The 23,096-nt window shown below is 37.5% G+C and overlaps 1 protein-coding gene across 7 annotated transcripts in view; it reads right to left on the bottom strand.

Moving 5' to 3' along the window:
• CUL4B (cullin 4B) overlaps positions 1 to 23,096 on the bottom strand; it is a 55,141-nt gene that overhangs the window by 9,927 nt on the left and 22,118 nt on the right. For all 7 annotated transcript variants that reach the window (XM_081792949.1, XM_081792948.1, XM_081792950.1 and 4 more), the window contains 12 exons: positions 22,689 to 22,804; positions 11,970 to 12,073; positions 11,473 to 11,542; positions 10,365 to 10,438; positions 9,437 to 9,599; positions 9,201 to 9,290; positions 8,827 to 8,909; positions 7,823 to 7,890; positions 6,300 to 6,418; positions 5,515 to 5,707; positions 612 to 716; positions 51 to 161 (listed from right to left, as the gene is read on the bottom strand). In XM_081792949.1, coding sequence (XP_081649075.1) covers positions 51 to 161; positions 612 to 716; positions 5,515 to 5,707; positions 6,300 to 6,418; positions 7,823 to 7,890; positions 8,827 to 8,909; positions 9,201 to 9,290; positions 9,437 to 9,599; positions 10,365 to 10,438; positions 11,473 to 11,542; positions 11,970 to 12,073; positions 22,689 to 22,804 — 1,296 coding nt within the window. The remainder of the gene's footprint in view (positions 1 to 50; positions 162 to 611; positions 717 to 5,514; positions 5,708 to 6,299; positions 6,419 to 7,822; positions 7,891 to 8,826; positions 8,910 to 9,200; positions 9,291 to 9,436; positions 9,600 to 10,364; positions 10,439 to 11,472; positions 11,543 to 11,969; positions 12,074 to 22,688; positions 22,805 to 23,096) is intronic.

Here is a 23,096-nt window from a genome sequence, read left to right as displayed (position 1 = left end):
ATTGTCCCTCAGAAATCAAAGAAAAGGAATAGAAAGAATGACAATCGTACCATGTTTAAGTTTGGACAACATTGATTTTTCAGCATCTACAGATGCACTTTTCCCAACTAACAGGCGCTTGGCTAAATCTTTCTTATAGAAGGCCTCAAAAACATCCTTACCTATGTTAAAAAAATAAAATACAGCTAAGTTTCCAATAAAAAGTTCTGACACAATTGCTCCCAAGTGCTTAATAAATCATACCATTACTCCAAGTTATTTAAATTTATACATTTTACCCAAGTTCGTTAAATGCAACAGACATTAGAGGTAGATATTTATGCTGGACATTTCAAATGTTCTTTGCTGTAAAGAAGACTACCTTTTCTTTAAAAAAGTTTTAGTCGACTGGTGGCTTTGGCCTTAACAGATTAAAAAAAGTAGCAAAAATCAAGGCTCTTAATAAGTGGAAAAGTCAAAGCACAAGGCAATTAAGTAATATTCCACAAGTACCCCAATGAATTAAATGCAACAAATCTAATACAAATTTAAATATCTAACTCCCAAATAAATACTCCCTCCAGGTTGAGTGCTCTGTTCTAAAAGATAAATTTTAAGGCAAAAACACTTACCATAGATAAATCTAAATATGATCATAATTTTATCCAACATTTTTTCAAGCTCTTCATCTGTAGCTTCTTTGTTGCCTGCGCGAAGCTTTGAATCTACATACTTAGCTAAAATGGGGGGAAAGTTTGTTTAGTGATGATTAGTATCCTTAAGATACTAGGCACTATATACACCCAAATAGGAGTATGATACACTGAATTTTTCAATGCTTCAGAGATATACATGCATTTCTAAAGTCTCCAAAGTCAGGGACATCAGGTGACTTATTCAACATCACAGAGCTAATAAATACCAGAGCCTGAACTCAAACCCAAGTTTTCTGGCTCCATATCTCATGTACTTTCCACTATCCTGATGGTTAGTAAAATGGGGTATATGTATCCTGGGGGAGGTAGTGTATACAGTACCATGCTGGAGTCATCAAAACCATTGACGATGGGGGGGGGGGTCCAAGATGGCAGCATAACAGCCTAAACTCACTTCCTCCCATGAGCAGACCCCAGCTATAGCTCTATGGAGCATTTTGTTTTGAAAAACATCTGAAAACTGGATGAACTGCTCTCTACAACAAAGGATAAAAGGATCATAGCAAGATGGGTAGGAGAGGCAGAGACACGATATTGTAACACACAATAGGGAAAGATTTCACCAGTCAGGTGCTTCTCTTGGAGGAACAAGGGATTGGTGCCTTACTTTGGGCACCCTGGCCTCAGTGATTTGCAGCAGAGAGATGAGCCCCGGGAACATCTGACTTAAAAAACCAACAGACTTTGTGGCACCTGGGTGGCTCAGTTGGGTTAAGCGACTGACTTCGGCTCAGGTCATGATCTCACGGTTTGTGGCTTCGAGCCACACGTCGGGATCTGTGCTGACGGCTCAGAGCCTAGAGCCTGCTTCAGATTCTGTCTCTCTCTCCCTCTACCCCTCCCCCGCTTGTGCTCTGTCTCTCTTTCAAAAATAAACATTTTAAAAAATTATAAATAACCAACAGACGTGATTTCTAGGGATCCCAAAGTACTCTAGGAAGTGGGGATTCCCCTCTTGGAGGGCTCCCTTGTAGCCTGGCTCACCTCAAAACCCAATGAAAAAACAGCCTTTTGAAAAGCACCTAGACTACACATGGAAGATATGTTTGCTGATCTGGGGGCAAAGAGATACAGGTAATATACTCCCTGAAGATCAAGGTGCTAGAATCATCACTGTACTTTCCACATAGCTCACTAGCACAGGTAGATGAGCTTGCATGTGTTAACTGAATTCAACAATACACTGAAGGGTACCTGGGTGGCTCAGTCAGTTAAGAGTCTCGACTTCGGCTCAGGTCATGATCTCACGGTTTGTGAGTTTGAGCCCCATGTCGGGCTCTGTGCTGACAGCTCAAAGCCTGAAGCCCGCTTCAGATTCTGTCTCTCTCTCTCTCCGTCCCTCCCCCACTTGTGCTCTCTCAAAAAATAAACATTAAAAAAATAAAAACTGTTAAAATAAAAAAAAAACCCAATACACTGAAAGGATCATACACAGTGATCAAGTGGGATTTATTTCAGGGATGAAAGGACGGTTCAACATCCACAAACCAATCAACATGATACACCCACATTAACAAAATGAAAGGAGAAATAATATGATCATCATCAGATGTAGAAAAAGCATTTGACAAAATTCAATAGCCATTTACAATAGAAACTCTCAACTAAATGGGTGTAGGGGGATGTACTTCAACAAAATAAAGGCCATATAGGACATACCCACAGCTAGTATCATACCCAACAGTGAAATGCTGAAAGCTTTTCCTCTGAGATCAGGAACAAGACAAAGATGCCCACTATTCCCAGTCTCATTCAACATCATATTGGAAGTCTGGTCACAGCAATTAGGCAAGGAAAATAAATAAAAGGCATACAAGTGGAAAGGAAGAAGTAAAATGGTCACTGTCTGTACATGACACTGTATATAGAAAACCCTGAAGACTCCACCACAAAGCTATTAAAACAAATGAATTCAGTAAAGTTGCAGGACACAAAATATAGAAAAGTCTCGTGTTTCCATACACTAATACTAACCTATCAGAACAAGAAACAAGAAACAGAACAAGAAAACAATCCCATTTACAACTGTAACAAAAAGAATAAAATACCTAAAAATAAATTTAACCAAAGAGGTGAAAGACCTGTATGTGGAAAACTGTAAGATACTGATGAAAGAAACTGAAGACAATACAAATAAATGGAAAAATATATTGTGCTCATGGATTGGAAGAATTACTATTGTTAAAACATCCATACTACCCAAAGTAATCTACAGACTCAATGTAATCCCTACCAAAATTCCAATGGCATTTTTCACAGAACTAGATAATTTTTAAAATAATTTAAAAATTTGTATGGAACCACTAAAGATCTCAAATAGCTAATCTAGAGAAAGAACAACAAAGCCACGGGTATCATGCTTCTTGATTTTAAACTATACTGCAAAACCATTAATCAGGGGCACCTGGGTGGCTCAGTTAAGCAACCAACTTCAGCTCAGGTCATGATCTCACGGCTCATGAGTTTGAGCCCCACATCCAGCTGTCAGTGCACAACCTGCTTTGGATTCTCGGTCTCTCTCTGCCCCTCCACCACACGCATATGCCCGTGCATTCTCTCTTTTAAAAAATAAACATTAAAAAAAACTACAGTAATCAATGCTCACTTCAGCAGCACATATACTAAAATCAGAAGGATACAGTGATCAGCATGCCCAAGTATGGCACGCAAATTCATGAAGCGTTCCATATTTAAAAAACAAACCAAAAGAATCCCTAATCAAAACAGTATCATGTGGACATAAAAACAAACACACATATCAATGGGATAGAATAAATAGCCCAGAAATGAACCCATGCTTATGTGGTCAATTAATCCATGCCGAAGGCGGCAAGGACATACAATGGGGAAAAAGGACAGTCTCTTTAATAAATGGTATTAGGAAAACTGGACAGCCACATGCAAAAGAATGAAACTGGACCACGATCTTACACCATACAGAAAAACCAATTTCCAACAAGGGGTTAATATCCAAAATAGATAAAGAACTCCTACAACCCAGTTAACAAAAAAAAATCCAATTAAAAAATTGGCAGAGGACCTAGATATTTTTCCAAAGACATACAGATGGCCAAAAAGCACAAGAAAAGATGCTCAATATCACTAATCATCAGGGAAATGCAAATCAAAATCATAATGGGATATCACCTTATATCTGTCAGAATAGCTAGTATCAAAAAGACAAAAAAATGTGTTGGTGAGGATTTGGAGAAAAGGTAACCCTCGGGCATTATTGGTGGGAATGTAAACCGGTGCAGCCACCATGGAAAATATTATGGAGGTTCCTCAAAAAATTAATAGAGCTACCATATGATCCAGCAATTCCACCATGAAGAAAATGAACACACTAATTCAAAAACATTCATGTACCCCTATGTTCATTGCAGCATATTTACAACAGCCAAGATAGGGAAACAATCTAAATATCCTATCAATGGATAAATGGATACAGAAGGTTGAGAGAGAGAGAGCGAGTGTGTGTGTGTGTGTGTGTGTGTGTGTGTGTATGAGATGGAATACTATTCAGCCATAAAAATGAATGAACTCTTGCCATTTGCATAACAGATCTTGAGGGTTTTACACTAAGTGAAATTAAGACACAGAAAGAAGACACATACCATGGGATTTCACTTATATGTGGAATCTAAAAAACAAAACAAAATTCAGACTCAAATACGAGAACAGGTTGGTGGTTGCCAGAGGAAGGGAGGTTGGGGGTGTCAAAATGAGTAAAGGGGATAAAGAAACACAAATTCGGTTATAAAATAAGTCATGGGAATATAAATAATGTCCATAAATATTGTATTGACTTCATAAGGGGACAGATGGTAACTAGGCTTATCGTGGTGACCATTTCACAATGCATACAAATGTTGAATCACTATGCTGTACATCTGAAACTAATGGAACATATGGCAATTACATCTCCAAAAAAAGCCACTGAAAGACCTGGCACATCTTCTGAGTGTCCATTTTATACTGATGTCAAGCAATCTTAAACGCTACTTATGAAAACAAACCAGACACAGAGTAAAAGGCAAAATCTGCCAAAAAATTTAAAGGTAAGTAGTAGATCAACGAAATTTCATCCCTTTGGCAGAGGACCCTAAACCTTCAGAGAGTACCTCTCCTGACACTAAAGGGTAGTTTGGTAGGAAAACCTGAGAAACACTGCCATATATCCTATCCTTACACTAAATGGACCCAGATGACCCAGATTATTTTTGTCCTGGGCGTTTTTTCTAAGTTTGAGAGAGAGTGCCCACATGAATGGGGTAGGGGCAGAGAGAGAGGGATAGAGAGCATCTCAAGCAAGCTCCACACTGTCAGCACAGATCCTGACACAGGGCTCAATTTCAGGAAGCATGAGATCATGACCTGAACCAAAATCAAGAGCTGGATGTTAACCAACTGAGCCGCCCAGGTGCCCCTGTCCTGGACATTTTCCTTTCTCACTAGCAACTATAATTTCTTGCTAGACTTTATTGTAGCCCTAAGTGTGGGCCTCTAGAAGTAGCACCCTGTCCCACCTCTAAATTGCTACAGGCTTAAAAAACAGATATCAAGCTTAGTGTAAATAAAAGTAAATAGGGTCCAATGTACGATCTTACCAAGACAGAACATCATGTTTGACATGTGACTTATGTTCTTTACTTCGAAGGACTTATTCCTTAGAATAAGGTTCTTAGAAACTGCCACCTAATCAACCCCAAATAAATGAGGTGTTGAATCAACTACAACCTTGTCAAAGTTTCAAATTAATTGAAATTTTATGAATAAAAGAACATTAAACAGCCAGAAAAAAAATACTGGAAAATACCTATAAGTTCAGCAGGTTTGTTTGGTCTTTTGTTAATGAATGTCTCAAATGCTTCTTTCATGGCATTGATGAATTTTTCATTTTTCAGAAAACAAATATCAATTATATGGTCAACCTTATCTTTAAAATCCAGTAATTCTTGAACCATGGTTTTATCTTTTTCAGGATTAATTACAATAGTGCTGCCAAATGCCTAAAAATAAAAATGACCACTTTTTAGCAGAATTATCTGATGAAAACAATCCACAAATCATATTTTAAGTAGGTACACACATTTTTAAATATCAAAATATTAAAGTAAAGCTGTTTTTGAGGTCAGGAAAAGAAAAAACTAAAGTGATAAAACATGCAGACTGATACAATTCATCTACAGTCACAAAATAAGAAATGACTTACTGGGTATATGGTATCATAATGGAGTATTATTGTAAGTCTCTGGGCTTTTGTTCCTACTTTTAAAGTCAGGTTTGAATTTTTTTAAAAAACAGCAATCTAGCTTCAGTGTAAAATTGAAGAAAGGAAAGAAATTTTGGATCCAAACAAAAATCCTCTTGCCTGCCCCCACTCCCCACATTCACTATTCTAAGTACTGAAGCTAGAAATCATATCAGACATCAGGAAGATAACTTTTATTGCTGATCTGTTACACAGCTATCATTCTCAGGTTTACCGCCTTCAAAATTCCCATTACTTAAAAAAAATTGGATCTAACAAGAAATACTTGCTGATATGCATTCTGCATAGATTATAATAGCTGAAAAAAAACACAGGTTAATTGTTAATACCTTAATGTATTCAATCCACTGTTGCAAGAGAACCTGAACTCCACCTCGAACTCTACTAAAGAGCTGATACAGGAGAGATAAATCTTGAATTCGGTTTTCATCAAGGAGGTTATTTAAACCTGGAATTTCAAATATTTTGGCATTAAAAATAGTTACCAAAAATGTCAGACATTTTAATGAAAATTAAGTTAAATTATTAATGTAACAGTGGTCTAAACTATTACTAGTCTATGAATTTTAACGGACACTTGTTTTCTAGTCAATCCAAATAGATAAATCACCTTTCCAAATGAAAACTAAATACAGGGAGCTTTAGTCTATATATAAAAACAAAAATAATTATGCAACAGTTTGTTCCATTTAGCATAGATCAGAGGTATAAACCAATTTGTAATAAGTGATTTACTTAAATATACGTTATAAATAACTCGCACATGTGTGCGGAAGCCATATTATATCTGGCACTAATTAGTATACATATTTTTCAGAGTACTGGATACAGTCTGTGGTGTTTTAAAAACCATGCATTAATAGGCCAAGCTTAAGTGTTTTTTTAATGTTTATTTTTGAAAGAGAGAGAGAGAGAATGCGAGCAGGGAAGGGCAGAGAGAGAAAGGGAGACACAGAATCTGAAGCCGGCTCCAGGCTCTAAGCTATCAGCACAGAGCCCGACACGGGGCTCGAACTCCCAGACCATGGTATCTTGACCTGAGCTGAAGTTGGATGCTTAACCAACTAAGCTACCCAGGCGCCCCTAATAGGCCAAGTTTAAATGAGGTTCTGTATTTGATTTTCAGAATGAAATAATATGTAACTGCTTTGAAGTTCTAAAATATATCCATTTTATACAAAAGGTGGTTGGAGAGAAAGGTAAGACTTTTGTGTATTTCTGGCACTGTCAAAATAAAATTCAGGGTATACCCTCAAGATCACCTGGGATTAGAAGTGCTTGGTTTTATATGCTATGAATAAAAACACCTGAGTGTAAAAAGGAATCTTACCATAGTCTTACAAATTAAGTCAAGAATTCCCACTGCTTTTTTTTTTTTTTTTTTTTTTTGCTGGTGTTAGTGGACCCCTCTCATTCTCAATTCCTGTATCTTTTTTTAACGTTTTTTAATGTTTATTTATTTTTGAGAGAGACAGAGAGAGCAAGCGTGAGTTGGGGAGTGGTGGAGAGCACAGAATCCAAAGCAGGCTCCAGGCCCTGAGCTGTCAGCACAGAGCCCAACACAGGGCTGGAACCCATGAGCTTGTGAGTCGTGAGATCATGACCTGAGCCGAGGTCAGCTGCTTAACTGACTAAGCTACCCAGGCGCCTCCTCGGTTCCTGTATCTTTAAATTAAGGCAAGAAGCACCTCCTGAAAGTTTACAATGATGAATAGGGAAAAGGAGTTTTGTCCATCCTCAGAAAAGCAGCCACACAGCATCAAGCTTTTAAAAGGGTAATCCTTAAAAATTTTTTACTTGTCTGCTTCTACCATTTAAAATGTAATCTCTTTATTTATAAATTGTCAATTACCTTTCTGAAGAATTGCTGTTAAGTGTTCACCTAGAAGTTGTTTTTCTACAGTAGCAATTAATGACTTCCTACAAGAAAGAAAAAGTTTAGAATTACCGCCAATGGACTTTCCTGAAAATTTAAAACCTTTCTTTGGGTGGAAAAATCACATATAGCTTATTTTATGATAATTTTAATATTCCTATCCTACATTTAAATTTATTGGTGCTCAGAGGCACTCTACTTATGCAAGAAGAAAAAGTGCATTATTTCAGAATTTGATTTACATCACTAAATAAGTATTTCCATGGTCTTGCCGTGGCTGGCTTTTTCCAAGTTTCTCTGCTTTTATTAGGAAGGTAGTTATCTATGCTGTTTACAGGAACTCCTTGGTGGTTAATATTTAGGAAAGCACAGAAACAGTTTCTCCTCCAAACACCTACTGATTTTTTTTAAAGTTTATGTTTGACAGAGAGAGAGCGAGACAGAGCATGCGCACATGAGCGGCAGAGAGGGGTAGGGACAGAGGATCCCAAGCGGGCTCTGCGCTGACAGCAGAGAGCCCACTGACAGCAGAGTCCGACGCGGGGCTTGAATTCACCAACCATGAAATCATGACCTGAGCTTAAGTTGGAAGCTTAACCAATGGAGCCACCCATATGCCCCATACCTACTGAATTTTAATCAGCCTAGTATTTTTTTCATTAAAAAAAAAAAAATAAGTTCTACGTCCAATGTGGGGCTTGAAACTTATGACCCTGAGATCAAGAGTTGAATGCTCTACCAACTGAGCCAGCCAGGCACCTAATACTATTTTTAAATTACATCCTTAACACATGCAGACAACCCTTGATTAAATCTAATTAACTAGAGAAAAATAACTTGAAGTTTACATTAAGAAAACAATTGTTAAAAATCTCAAATCACACCTGAAAATGGGTACTAACAGGTTTGGGGATGCTTAGTGCCTTAAGTGATTCAACAACACTGGTTAAAGTGTATTAGACTGAGCATATAATACTTACTGGGTGGTCTGATCTAAGTAAGTAATAAGTCTGTCTGCTTCTTCTTCTAGACGTTTATTAACATGATGAAGATATTCAGGAACCTACAAAGACAGTTTTTCATATTATTGTTTTCCTCCCCATAAATCATTCAGAAAATGTCAAATCCAAAATACCCTGGGGACAGCCCTGAATGACAGGACTGAAACATGTAAAATTATAGGTAGTTTACGATCCAGAATTCTGGCCTTTAAGGAGAGAGAAAAGAAAGGAGAACCTAAGTGAGAGAAAAGCGTCACAATGTTCAGAAGATAAATGCAAAAGGCAGCTTATGCTCTATAAAGTAAGGTCTATTATGAGACACAGTGGATTTATTAATTATGATTTTTAAGTACCTCTCTTTCCTGCATTAATTTTTGGCCTTCAGCTGCATAGAGCCGGTTAGTTTCTTCCAAAAACCGTTGTTCAAAAGAATCCTGATAAATCTGGGGGTGGGGGGGAATCAAAACAAACGAGTTCATTTATTCAATACTTATTAAATGTCCTCTATGTGAATAGCACCATGAATCTGGTTTTCAAACATCAAACTAGGAATAGCAATCAGCTCTGTAAGTGAAGTAAGTTAACTTACTTGCAAGTCAGACAGCATGCTCAAAAGGCTTCGGAGTAAACTTCTATCAATTGCTTCACCATTCCTTTCCCTCTCAATCAAGAGAAGAATGCCATCAATTGTCTTATTCTGGACTTTCTGATCACTTATAATATGAGCCCTAAATAACTCTAGTCCCATGTCCCTAAAATAAAAAACATATATAATTAATTGACAACAATACCACTTCTAGAGAGACCTGCTTAACTTCTCACCACATGTTAATGAGGGTCCCAGATTTGAAGCAGCAATTGTGAAAAGATAAAATCCACACATTTAAAGTATACAGGAAAATCACTGCCTTTAATGAGAATTGAAGCTAAATTCCTGTCTTCCTCCGTAACTAAGTTTGGTTGTATTATTTCCTTTGGTGGATTTCTTCCTTGGTCAAATCAAGAGACAAAATTAGTTCAAAGATATAAAATGGTTTTCACTGTACTGGTAATGAAGGCTAATTGGTCATTTGTAATCTGGCTTCAGTACTCAAAAATCAGTAAACTCTCCAGATAATTACTGCAGGCAGATACTAGGCACATGGTGGGGGAAAGAGCTCGTTATACTATTCTATTTTCATATATGGAATTTTCCATAACAATGTTAAAAGATAATGAGCAAACTCTTGATAAGCAACAAAATAATGCACACTCATAAGATAGTCCAGAGCAAACTTTAATCCCCTTGGCTAACAAAAAAAGTTTATAAAGTATCATATGCTCAAGGAATGCGAGCTATCTCCAACATAGGCAAAACTAATTAAGAAGGTAAAACTGCTATAAATACAAGTCTAGAAGCCAAATGTGAATTTTTAGGAGAATGTTCACAGAATCACTTACTCTCTTTCCATTAGTGTAATTAAGATTTAACTATCATTTGTAACAAATCTTTTCTTAATTTTTTCTGGCATTCTTACCAAATCGAGGGTAGCATTGAATTCTGAAGAACATAAGTTCTATCCAGAAACAAAAAAATGCTTCTAATCATGATCTGCCAATAAAAAAGAAAACCAATTTTTATATTTTGTTAAGCTGAAATATTTGCTCTTGATAAAATAAGAATAAAATTGCAGGGTTCACTTTTATACATAAACTACTAGAATCAAACACACAGATAAAGAAATCTACCTGAGAATATGCCCATGCCATTTTTGTTAAACTATTCTATTGTCTTAATCCTTGTTGTAATTTCTAGAAAAGGGACACTTAGAATGGTCCTATGACTTCTCTGCAACTTGAGAAGTAACCAAAAATAAAAACAGAATCAAGGAGACACACATGCAATTCTTCTTCAGTAACAGTGCCCATTCAGAGTGAAACTGCCTTAAATTGCACGTGTGGGTTTTGGGTATGGGGATTTTAAGATTTTTAATTTGTGATTAAAAGGTATAAAATAAATACGATTAGGGAAAAGGAAAAAGTTCTGATCTGAATAAACTAAAATGCATCAGGCACCTTCACAGGTAATCAAGTAGGTGGGTGAGATATCCATCAAGACTAACAGACAAAAATGTGACTTTTTTTTAGTCATATAAATACTTTTAGTTTATGCATGACAAAAATAAAAATGATCCTAAGGTGCAAATCATTCTAAACTTGTGGTCTTCCTATAACTAGCAGTTTTATTTTTTATTTATTTTTTTTTTTAAATTTTTTTTTTCAACGTTTTTTATTTATTTTTTTTTTGGGACAGAGAGAGACAGAGCATGAACGGGGGAGGGGCAGAGAGAGAGGGAGACACAGAATCGGAAACAGGCTCCAGGCTCCGAGCCATCAGCCCAGAGCCTGACGCGGGGCTCGAACTCACGGACCGCGAGATCGTGACCTGGCTGAAGTCGGACGCTTAACCGACTGCGCCACCCAGGCGCCCCTAACTAGCAGTTTTAAAGTAGAAAACTCAAACAAAATCTGTTTTCAATTCAGAACAAGAGCAGATACTGAGGCTATCCCCCAAACATTGCAAAGCTTTTAAAACATCCATGTATTTGAAAAAATGTATTTAACTACAATATTTTTCCAGCTTACCATTTGTCTGCAGTGGTTTTGCCAGCATCTATCAATCTTCTTTAGAAAAAGAACACTATCCAATGAATCCATGAAATATGTCAAGGATATTTTTAAGTGCTTAGTACAAGTAATAAGCAATAGAAGAGCACATTTGTCTTATTATAGAACAAAATGCTATTAAACTGTAAAAAAGTTTTAGATCCCACTAAAAAATACCTTTTAGAACAAGTCTTACATATAAGTGAGCATTGTGTTGTTTATGATTTCCCTCAGATAATTTTTTCTTAAAATGGAAATTTGTTAGGACAAGAGTAAACTTATACTACAATGTAAATTTGGAACCTAATTAAAGCTGAAAAGTCAAAAACTTGTTTCTTCTTTCTCTAGAAATGAAATTAACAACAATAATAAATCTATAAAACACAGGCATTCCACTTCAAGTTGGGTTAAACAGTGAGGGATAGGGAAAGAGGTCAAAGGTAAAAAAACAGTATTTTTGGTTTTTAAAAGGATATTCTCTGAACTGATGAATTTGTGCTTTGATGTGATCTTCACAAATCTGTCTCAGCTGTTTGTACAAGTTTGCAGAAATCTTGTAGGAACAGAGATTTTCCACAGCCTGCAAGATTAAACACATACTTGTTTAAGGAGAAAAATGGGGTAGGGATTTCTCGATTACTCACATCAAATTCTGAACTTTTTTTAAAGTTTTTTAAATTTTTTTTCATTTTGAAAAAGAGCATGTGTGAATGGGTGAGGGGTGGGAGGGGAGAGAATCCCAAGCAGGCTCCTACAGCCAGCACGAGCCCCATGTGAGGCTTGAACTCATGAACCATGAATTCATGACCTGAGCTGAAGTCAAGAGTCAGTTAATTGATTGAGCCACCCAGGCAACCCTCAAATTCTTACTATTTTAATATTTTTACATCAATTTATTTAAAAAAGTTTATTCATCCATTAAAAAAAATTAATGTTTATTTACTTTTTGAGAAAGAGAGATAAACAGAGCATGAACAGGGGAGGGGCGGAGAGACAGAGGGAGACACAGAATCTGAAGCAGGCTCTAGGCTCTGCACTGTCAGCACAGAGCCCAAAGCGGGGCTCGGGCCCACGAACCATGAAATCATGACCTGAGCTGAAGTCTGAGCTGAAGTCAGACGCTTAACTGACTGAGCTACCCAGGCACCCCATATTCATCCATTTAAAACACAAAGGAAGAGGCCTGGGTGGCTCAGTGGGTTAAGTGTCTGACTACAGCTCAGGTCATGAACTCTCAGTTCATGAGTTGGGTTCGTGAGTTCAAGCCCCATGTTGGGCTCTATGCTGACAGCTCAAAGCCCGGTGGCTGCTTCGGATTCTGTGTCTCCCTCTCTCTCTCTGTTCATCCCCCGCTTACACTGTCTCTCCTTCTCTCTCAAAAATAAATATTAAAAAAATAAAGTAAAATAAAATATGAATGCAAGTGAACTTTTTCATAACCAACGTACCACCCTCCCCCCCCCAAAAAAATCCCCACCAGTATATTTATTATATTATATACTGTTCAGGTTAAGGACACAGGGAATCAAGTCAAGTTCTCCCCCTACGGAGACATCCAATTTGTAACAACTACTATATATAAATGCTTTCTTGTTTAAAATGTTCATTGTTTTCATAAGCAGAATTCCATTTTGAGATTTTTAAAAAAATTTTAATTTATTTTTGAGCGAGAGAGACAGAGTACAAGTGACGGATGGACAGAGAGAGAGGGAGACACAGAATCTGAAGCAGGCTCCAGGCTCTGAGCTGTCAGCACGGAGCCTGATGCAGGGCTCAAACTCACGAACCTTGAGATCATGACCTGAGCCGAAGTTGGACACTTAAATGACTGAGCCACCAAGGTGCCCTCCATTTTGAGTTTTAAAAACAATTTCACCAGTTATTTATCAGATGAGTTGGGCACTTTGACCACCAATGAATTAAAACTTAATTGTACTTTCTTTGAAAGTCATCCTAGGCAGAACAATAGAAACATTACTGCTAGCAGTATTATAAGAGTATGAGGTAAATACTTTTCTCCAATATTTAAGTCTAAGAATATTTAAATACAGAATTAAATACAGAATTTTTTTTAATTTGCACAACTGAATAAACATTAATTATAACCAAAATGACTGTATTTTTTCTTCGTTCTAATAGTTGAATTGGTCTTCCTTTTTTACTCAGATCCCAAAAGGACAAACTTCAGATTTCAATGAGTTTCTTGTTATGTGTATCAAAGGCTTTCAAATTTAAAACAACAGGCATGGTAAAAACTCTCAGGATGAACTCTGATATAATCTACAATTCCAACTAGTAATAACTTAAACATAACACCAAGATTCCTTCCTCACCACAACAAAAGGCAGAAAATCCATTAAAATTGACTCCAAGTTCTGTTGGAGTGGAATTTTATAAATACGTAGTTTTAAGTCACATTCCCAGCATGCAGGTCCAGTAAATAAATTAGTAAATGAAAAGAAACCTTAAAGAAAACCACTTATATCACTGGAGGAAAGTCACTGCACGCCACCAGGAAACAGCAGGCCAATTAGATCCAGTAGCTACCGCGGAATAAGAAGCCTCAGTCTCCCCTGGCCACTTTCCAAGTGGCCTTGGGGTAGGCCACAAATACCTAAAGGGTGTATTTATGCTTATTTCATGAGCCTTTCTGTTCACATTGGTTCTCTATGGATTCTCCCCCTTCCTCTAGTAATCTCATTGTATCTGGTATTCCTCTTGAATGACTCATTTTGTCAGCATTTATTTCCCTGCTTAGATTCTTTGTACTTCATCTTATGCACATTTCCCATTTCCAGTACTTCTCCGACTCCTCCTTCTCCCATTCCCTCCTGCTGTATTTCTCACACAAGATATCATATTCCCTTATGACTTACTAGGTCCCACCTCTTCCAATAAGCTTTCCCTAACTGCCTCACCTGGCACTGTCACCAATCATAACACAGTGATCTGTCACTGAGTCAATACTTTACCTTTTCAAGTATATCCTATCCCCTAATTCTCCCTAATGAGAAAAAGAGATCATGTGCTTATGTATCCACATATTCTATTAATGTTTTGGGGGCTCTGAACCAGGCAATACAGTAAATATTCAAAAACCAACATACTTACAACTAGCAATGTGTCTTGCACATAGAAGGGGCTTAGCATAAGGAGAAAACTGACCAGAAAACATATAATTACAAAACACTGTTAGGTGCTATGGTAAGGATAAGCACAGAGGCAAGGCCCTAACCCAGTCTCCTTAGGATAGGGGCAAGTCAGAAAAGCCTTCCTAAGAGATAAAGAGGTGGAATCCCAAAGACCAAAAGAAAATGAAGAGCTAGTGGGAATAGTGAGAAATAGAGAATTTAGCTGGGCTTTACCATCTCCCCCATGTTTAGTTGAAAAGTGACTTAAAATGTTAAGAGGCAAAAAAAAAAAAAAAAAAAAAAAAAAAAAAAGGCAGGAAAGGGAGCATCTAAGGATCTAAGGTGAGTCCTGAAGGTCAAATTGAAGAGAACACTCTGCTTCTCTAATTTAGTTAACTTTGACTGTTCAACATATATAGACCAGATCTAGTCATTTCCCTTCCCTGACAACCTTTCATCAAGCTCTAGTACTGTTCCGGAGAAATCCCATAATAGGTATAAAAAAATACAAAGGGCTGGGGTGCTTGGTTGGTTCAGTCAGTGGAGTATGTGACTCTTGATCTCAGGGTTGTGAGTTCAAGTCCCATGTTGGGTGCAGAGATTACTTAAAAATAAATTCTTAAATAAAAAAAAAAAAACTTTAGGGGCACCTGGCTGGCTCAGTTGGAAGAAGACTGCGATTCTTGATCTCGGGGTCATGAGTTCAAGCCCCACATTGGGCATGGAGCCTACTTTAAAAAATCTTTGGTGCAGGGCACCTGGGTGGCTCAGTCGGTTGAGCGTCTGACTTAGTTCAGGTCAAGATCTCACAGTCTTTGGATTCGAGCCCCGTGTCGGGCTCGGTGCTGACAACTCGAGCCTGGAGGCTACTTCAGATTCTGTGTCTCCCTCTCTCTCTGCCCCTCCCCCGCTCACGCGCGTGCGCTCTCTCTCTCCAAAATAAATAAACATTAAAATAATTAATAAATAAACAAACAAACAATCTATCTATCTTTGGGGCACCGGGGTGGCTCAGTCGGTTGATTTCAGCTCAGGTCATGATCCCAGAGTCACGGGATAGAGTTCTGTGTTGGACTCTGCACTAAGCATGAAGCCTGCTTAAGATTCTCCCCCCTCTCTCCCTCTGCCTCTCTCCCCCCTTGCACGCTCTCTCTCTAAACTAAAAAAATTTTTTTAATCTTTAAAAAAATATACAAAGGACTAAACCATGTGGTTCATGGTCTACCATTTACGTAAAAAAGACAAAACAAATAAAACACACACACAGTTGTTTTTACATACATGAGACACTGCTGGAAAGATACTCCCCAAACTAATAGTGTTTGTGGAGAGAGGAACTGAGTTGTGGGGGGGGGGGGGGTGGGTGGGTAGAGGATAGGGTGGAAGTGAAACTTTTCACTATATGTTCTGTATTATTTTTTGGATTTTGAACTAGATGAATACATTAAGTCCTCAAAAAATTTAAAATATTTGCCTTACCCAATAAACCCTATCTTCCCCACCACCACTTTTCAGCATGGCATTCAAGGCTCAATTTTACCATTTTAGTCTCATGTCTGTTTATGATCTTCCACACATACTATCATCTAAACACTCTGCTTTCCTTACTTTTTAAAGCAAGGTTTGTTTGGAGCAATCACGTGTGCCTAAAATAGGGACTTCCAAAAATTTTTGACAAGCCACAGTTAAGAAACACATTGTATGTCACAATCCATTATACATAAATTTATGTAACTTAAACAAAATTTTCATGAAACTACACTTATTGTTACTATGTGTGATGTTCTTTGATTATTTTCTATTTCATGTCTTTTAAAAAATGCTGGTCATGGCCGGGGGGGGGGGGGGGGGGTGGTGCTGGATGGCTCAGTCGGTTAAGCATCCAACTTCAGGTCAGGTCATGATCTCACCATCCAGTCCATGAGTTCCAGCCCCGTGTCAGGCTATGTGTAGACAAGCTCAGTGCCTGGAACCTGTTTCAGATTCTGTGTCTCCCTCTCTCTCTGCCCCTTCCCCGCTCATGCTGTATCTATCTCTTAAAAATAAACATTAAAAAAATTTTTTTTAATGCTGGTCACAAACTACTCATTTCATGAAGCTACTTAAATATAAGCACCTTAGGAAAAAGGCCTAAGTGATCTTTTTATGTCCATGGCATCTGTCCAGCTTTGCACACAGTAAGCAGTAACTAATTCAACAAGAACTATTTAACTAAGTGCTCTGTACCCTATTAAGTACTGGGATAGAAACATGAATAGGAAAATGTTAAATAACTACTTAAAGTTTGGGATAAGCTCTATTTTATTCCAGATCTTTGAAATGAACTATTAGAAATGTATTTAGTATTGTTTTATGTCTCATTTCACATGCAACTATTTATATCAAGCAGATTCTAGATCATTTTAAAAGTCTCTTAAATAAAATTATCTTTTTACTTAAGCTCCTAATCATTACTGGTAAATATGCTGCCTTAAAAATTCTTTTTCAGGGGCGCCTGGGTGGCTCAGTCGGTTGGGCGTCCGACTTCGGCTCAGGTCACGATCTCACGGTCCGTGAGTTCGAGCTCCGCGTCGGGCTCTGTGCTGACAGCTCAGAGCCTGGAGCCTGTTTCAGATTCTGTGTCTCCCTCTCTCTCTGACCCTCCCCCGTTCATGCTCTGTCTCTCTCTGTCTCAAAAATAAATAAACGTTAAAAAAAATTTTTTTTTAAATTCTTTTTCAATGTAGTCAGATATAAAATAGAACATTCTAACAAGTTTCTAACCTTTATTCCCCAAAACCTCAGCCCCTCCCCTCCAAAATCCATACATATCACATCAAAAACATGTTTGTCTGAAAAAAAAGTGTTTGTCTGAAACAAACAAAACCACACACTCCAAAGAAACGTAAACATGTAGCAAACAAAATGTAAAACTATAGTTCCTGAAATTTGATGCTTTGGGGAATACAGGATTTAAGACAGCAAAGGCACATAAGATTGCACATGGGGCAAGAGAAGGAACAGAAATGAGGGTAAGTAGTAACACTAGAATAAAAAAATGAAAAGGACTAAAATAAGAATAAAAAATACAAAAACTACAAAAATATACACAGTAAGGGAGGAAATCTAGAAATTTTTCTCATTTAACAACGATAGACACCAAGAAAGATATTAAATTCCCACAGGGTGCTGAACTCTGGCCGTTGGCCTAATGGGTTGGGTGTTATTTTTCAAACCATATATTTAAAGAAAGGAAAACACACCACCAAGTTTTCAACAAACGATACAGCAATAAAATCTAATTTATCTTTTTACATTTAGGAAAAATGGCTACAAGATACTCAAAATATATCAAAAACTAAGAACTTACAGAAAGGAAACCAGACATGAAACCTAAATTATTTTTCTTTTTACAGCTAGTAAAAAAGGATTTAAATAAGACTAAAATTATCAAGGACTAAGAATTTGTAGTCGCACTTTAAAAAAAAAAATGTTTGTTTATTTTTGAGAGAGAGCATGAGGAGGGGAGGGGCACAGAGAGATGGAGACAGAGGATGTGAATCTGAAGCAGGCACCTCACTGTCCGCAGCGAGCCAGACATGGGGCTTGAATCCACAAACCTTGAGATCATGACCTGAGCCAAAATCAAGAGTGGTACGCTTAACCAACTGAGCTATCCAGGCGTCCCCCCCCCAACTATTATTAATAATACATAAAATTATTTCCATCAGAATTGAAGTATGGACTAGACTTGCCTTCGAATAAAATAAACATTTATATTAAGAATAAATGTTATATTTTCATATATAAACTACCAGCCACCTCCAAAAAAGGTAGCTGATTTTAAAAGACTATACAGCTACTTATACAAGGCTGAGTACATAAGAAAAATAATCCCATTATTTAAAACACCCAAAATTCCAACTATTATAAGATATCACATGTAAAAAACAAGACATATTCTTGAGAAGTAAAAGATCCTTGTTCCTAGAGAGTTCCTCTCTTTATTATTCTTTCAATTTGGCTAATGATGTCTACCGACACGTATCTGGAATGTAATCTATTTATCAGCCAGCTGTTCTGACTCAGTGTGGATTTAGAATTTTATAACATGTGGCTTTAGAGCTGTACAGTAAAGGGTAATCTAAAAATAAAGATATCTTTTTAAAAGACTCATTTATTATCATCATTATCAATGATGACACCAACAAACAGTAGACATTGTAACAAGCAGTTTTTCTGCAGTATTTTGTTTACAACTAAACAACCCTAACACAAAGATAATGTTACTCTTCCATTTTGCAAATGAGGAAAACAAGGCTTAGAGGAGTAACTTGCCCAAAGTTATCATGAGTGGCAGATCTCTAATCTAAATCAGGCTGATCAACTCAAAAGTCAGTGCACTTAACCATACTCCTATCTGTAGTCAATCAAAAATAAGCAAACAAAAAAAATCCCCCAAACTAAAATAACATTAACCAACCACTGCCTCACACTTACCAGGATTTCAAGGTTGTCGAGGAAAGATATTTTTAAACTCAAGTACAATTCTCATTTAAAATCACCCTTAAAAGACATTTGTTTCTTGCAAATGCACTCAGAACCACATATTCTGTTCTAGAAACTAAAAACTCAGGGAGGCAGTACATGCCATCCATACTAGGGACTTCTATGATTAAGCTTTAAAACCGTTTGCGTGCAGAGAAAAAAGTTCTGCATAGATATATGCCAAATAAGCGTTTACTTCGGATACAAAGGATAGCATGGGGGAATGAGAGGTTTGGTGAACTTTTGCTTGGTGTAATACTACATACTTCTACAGTTTCAATTTTAGGAGAGTACTTTTTTTTTTTTTTTTTTTTAGGAGAGTACTTTTAATTTACATTTCAACCAGTCAAAATTAAACAAGCACCTGAAATCCAGATGGTATGAACTTTACTCCCTGTATCTTTTTATCTTTTTGTGAACTTGAACATCTCAAAATAAACTTTCTGAGAATGATCCAAACGAGCATTTATAAAATTAAAGTCAAAAACAAAAACAGTTATAAACAAATGCTTTTGAATTTATTAAAGCAGAAATAGTAAAGAACTATGAAAAATGCAAAGAGTTAAAAAGCTGTATCACTGATTTTAGGCTAAAGAAATGCAACTGAATAATAGCATGTAATAATTCTGAAATACAGGAAAGGAAAAACAGAAAAAATGTAAGCTATGAGCTCCTGAAACAAAGACATTTAACAGAATCAATTTATCAGGAAAAAATTTTTTTAATGTTTCTTTAATTTTGAGAGAGAGAGAGAGAGAGAGAGAGAGAGAGAGAGAACACGCCTGTGCTAGCGGGGGAGGGGCAGAGAGAGAGAGGGAGACAGAACCCAAAGCAGGCTCAGCGCAGAACCCAACACAGAGCTCGAACCCACCAACCTTGAGATCGCGACCTGATCCAAAGTCAGACGCTTAACTGAGCCACCCAGACGCCCCAGGAGAAATATTTTTGAACCCCAAAGCTCTAGAAAAATATTCAAGGTAAAGTAAATAGGCTTCATTAGCAATCACAATCTGCCATAAATACAAAATATATAAAATAACATTATTGAAACTAAAGATGCTGTACACCAGCATATCCAAATAAACACCATATATGTACACGAATGAAAAAATTACCTTCTTTGATGACAAAGTTTTTTCCCTAAAGTGAAGTATTTATTTGCCTCAAACACTGCACTACAGAGGTATTCAAAGAGCTGTGGTGTATTAGTGAAGCAGCATAGTAGTAAAAATGCACTGGACTTGAAACTTAGGCATCTCATTATTTAACTTCCCTGAGACTCAGTTTCCTCATCAACAGAGGAATAATAAGCACTCCCTTATCCACTTCACAAAAGTTTACTTCTACAATGCTTAAATGAAATAATAAAAGATGCACCTGCTTTGTAGACTGTCACCTGCACTATATGAAAAAAGCTATTGGACTACATGATCTTATCTCTTGAAGCCCTTCCAACTCCAATTCCATAATTCTACTTTTAGTATTGTACAACTCAGGAGCCACATGTGCAATATACCAACAAAGCCAAGTAAGGTGGGCTCATTCTTAAGTAATAACTTCCTACTACTACCACCACTATCTGATACTTCCATAGCTTTATAAGGATTAGAATACTGTATAACATTATTACTATGGTTCGGACGTTGTTCTGAGTGTTTTGCATGCACTGACTCATTCAATTTTCAAAGCAACAGAAACTGGTGATCTTAATTGGCTTATTACAAGTGAAAAAGCCACACTGTGACTTATGAAAGAGCTGTACTAGTGATATCATCTTGTATTTCTAGATCATAGTGCTTCGAGGTGTTTCTCACATCTTACTGGATTCTTACAAGTAGCTCCATGAGGTAGATAGGACAGTTCTTTCCCTTATTTTACAGAGAAGCAAACTGAAGTTGAGAGAGGTCTAATTTCTTGCTCAAGATCACAAAGGTGATAGCAGCCAAAACCAGATCCCAAATCTGTCTCCTGACTCCTAACCCAGTGTTTGTCCATTACTACACAGATTCTGCAACTAAAGTCAATAGATGAAAACTACAAATTCTGATGAGTTGAACCAACTTAACTTCTTACAAGGTATTTATCAATATAAAAGACTCTAAGAGTGCTTGGGTGGCTCATTTGGATAAGCTCCTGACTCTTGGTTTCAGCTCAGGTCATGATCTCATGGTTTGTGAGTCTGAGCCCCAAGTTAGGCTAAACGCTGACAGCAGAGAAACTGCTTGAGATTCTCTTTCTCCCTGTCTCTCGCCACATCCCTGTGTGTGTGCGCTCTCTCAAAATAAACTTAAAAAAATTAAAAATAAAAAAAACAATTCAAGCTACTAGATTCTGAAATATTTTTTTATATGCAACTGCTGACGCTATAATGGAAAGTAACTTCTTGAAGTGGTTGTGTCAAAAATACAGTAGGGAAAAATACCTTAGTAGTAAGAAGTCTAAATCAGTAATTGCCCTTAATAGTATATTTAAACCAAACACTTCAAATATAGACCCATCTGTTAAGCAAAAGAAACAAACCTGAACCTCAGAGGAAGTCACCGGACTGCTCAATTTTTTGGCTAAGGATGGTCTTGCAGTCCAGAAGATAAGACAAATGTAAAGAGCAAGAAAAAGAAATGGCGGGGCGCCTGGGTGGCTCAGTCAGTTGAGCATCTGACTTCGGCTCAGGTCATGATCTCAAGGCTCTGGAGTTCAAGCCCCACATCAGGCTCTGTGCTGACACCTCAGAGCCTGAAGCCCCCTTCTGATTCTGTGTCTCCCTCTCTCTCTGCCCTCCCCCTCTCGCATTCTGTCTCTCTCTCTCTCAAAAGAAAAAGAAATGGCAAAAGTCTACTACTACAAAGGAAGAAGGATAAAATACAGAGTATCTGCATTTCTTGAGGCCCTTCCTATAGGCAAATAACACCACTTAGCAAGAAGTGCCACAACAGAATGATGTTACCAGATATCATCTTTGGGATCTAGGCTATAGGATTCCATTATAGGAATATAATTGGATTATACCAAGGTACTCCTTACTGTAAATCCTAATCAGAAGGGTCCAAAATAAACCCGAAATATACCAATATGACTGTACTCATAGTTTATGTCAGAATGTCAGAGTATGTGGTTTGATTATAAAAGAATGCATAAGTGGGGCGCCTGGGTGGCTTGGTCGGTTAAGCGTCCGACTTTGGGACTTCGGCTCAGGTCATGATCTCACGGCCCGTGAATTCGACCCCCGCGTCGGGCTGGCCCGTGAGTTCGAGCCCCGCGTCGGGCTCTGTGCTGACCGCTCAGAGCCTGCAGCCTGTTTCAGATTCTGTGTCTCCCTCTGTCTCTGCCCCTCCCCTGTTCATGCTCTCTCTCTCTGTCTCAAAAATAAATAAACGTTGAAAAAAAAATTAAAAAAAAAAAAGAATGCATAAGTTAATCAAGAAATTGTAATTAGAAGAGAACCAAAAGTCTACAGAAGGACTCATTTCAAAGTAAAATCCATATACATCCCACCTCAATATATGCTAGCCAAATCTGGCTATCCACATTAACACGTACCTGATAGAGTTCTTCTAAATTGTACTTAATCGAAGTACTATTCTGGATAGCTTCCACCGCTTCTTTCAGTTTCTGCCATGTTTCATCTGTGTAGTTCTCCGGTAATTTAGGCTTATCTAGATAATATGTAGAAAGTTGATGTCAGAATATATAGTATATGGTAACGAAAGGATCCATTAAAAGTGCAATAATAGTATTACTGCTTTTTAAGAGTAAATTTTGATTTTTATAATTATTACATCTAAATATTAAAGTAACTACTGGAGGCGCCTGGGTGGCTCAGAAGGTTAAACATCCGACTTCGGCTCAGGTCATATCTTGTAGTTCATGAGTTCGAGCCCCGTGTTGGGCTCTGTGCTGACAGCTCAGAGCCTGGATCCTGCTTCGGATTGTGTCTCCCTCTCTCTC

Source organism: Panthera onca, chromosome X (genome assembly GCF_046562875.1).
Source record: "Panthera onca isolate mPanOnc1 chromosome X, mPanOnc1 haplotype 2, whole genome shotgun sequence".
NCBI lineage: Eukaryota > Metazoa > Chordata > Mammalia > Carnivora > Felidae > Panthera > Panthera onca.
Note: the sequence above shows the minus strand (reverse complement) of the source record. Positions and strands in the feature narration are given on the sequence as shown.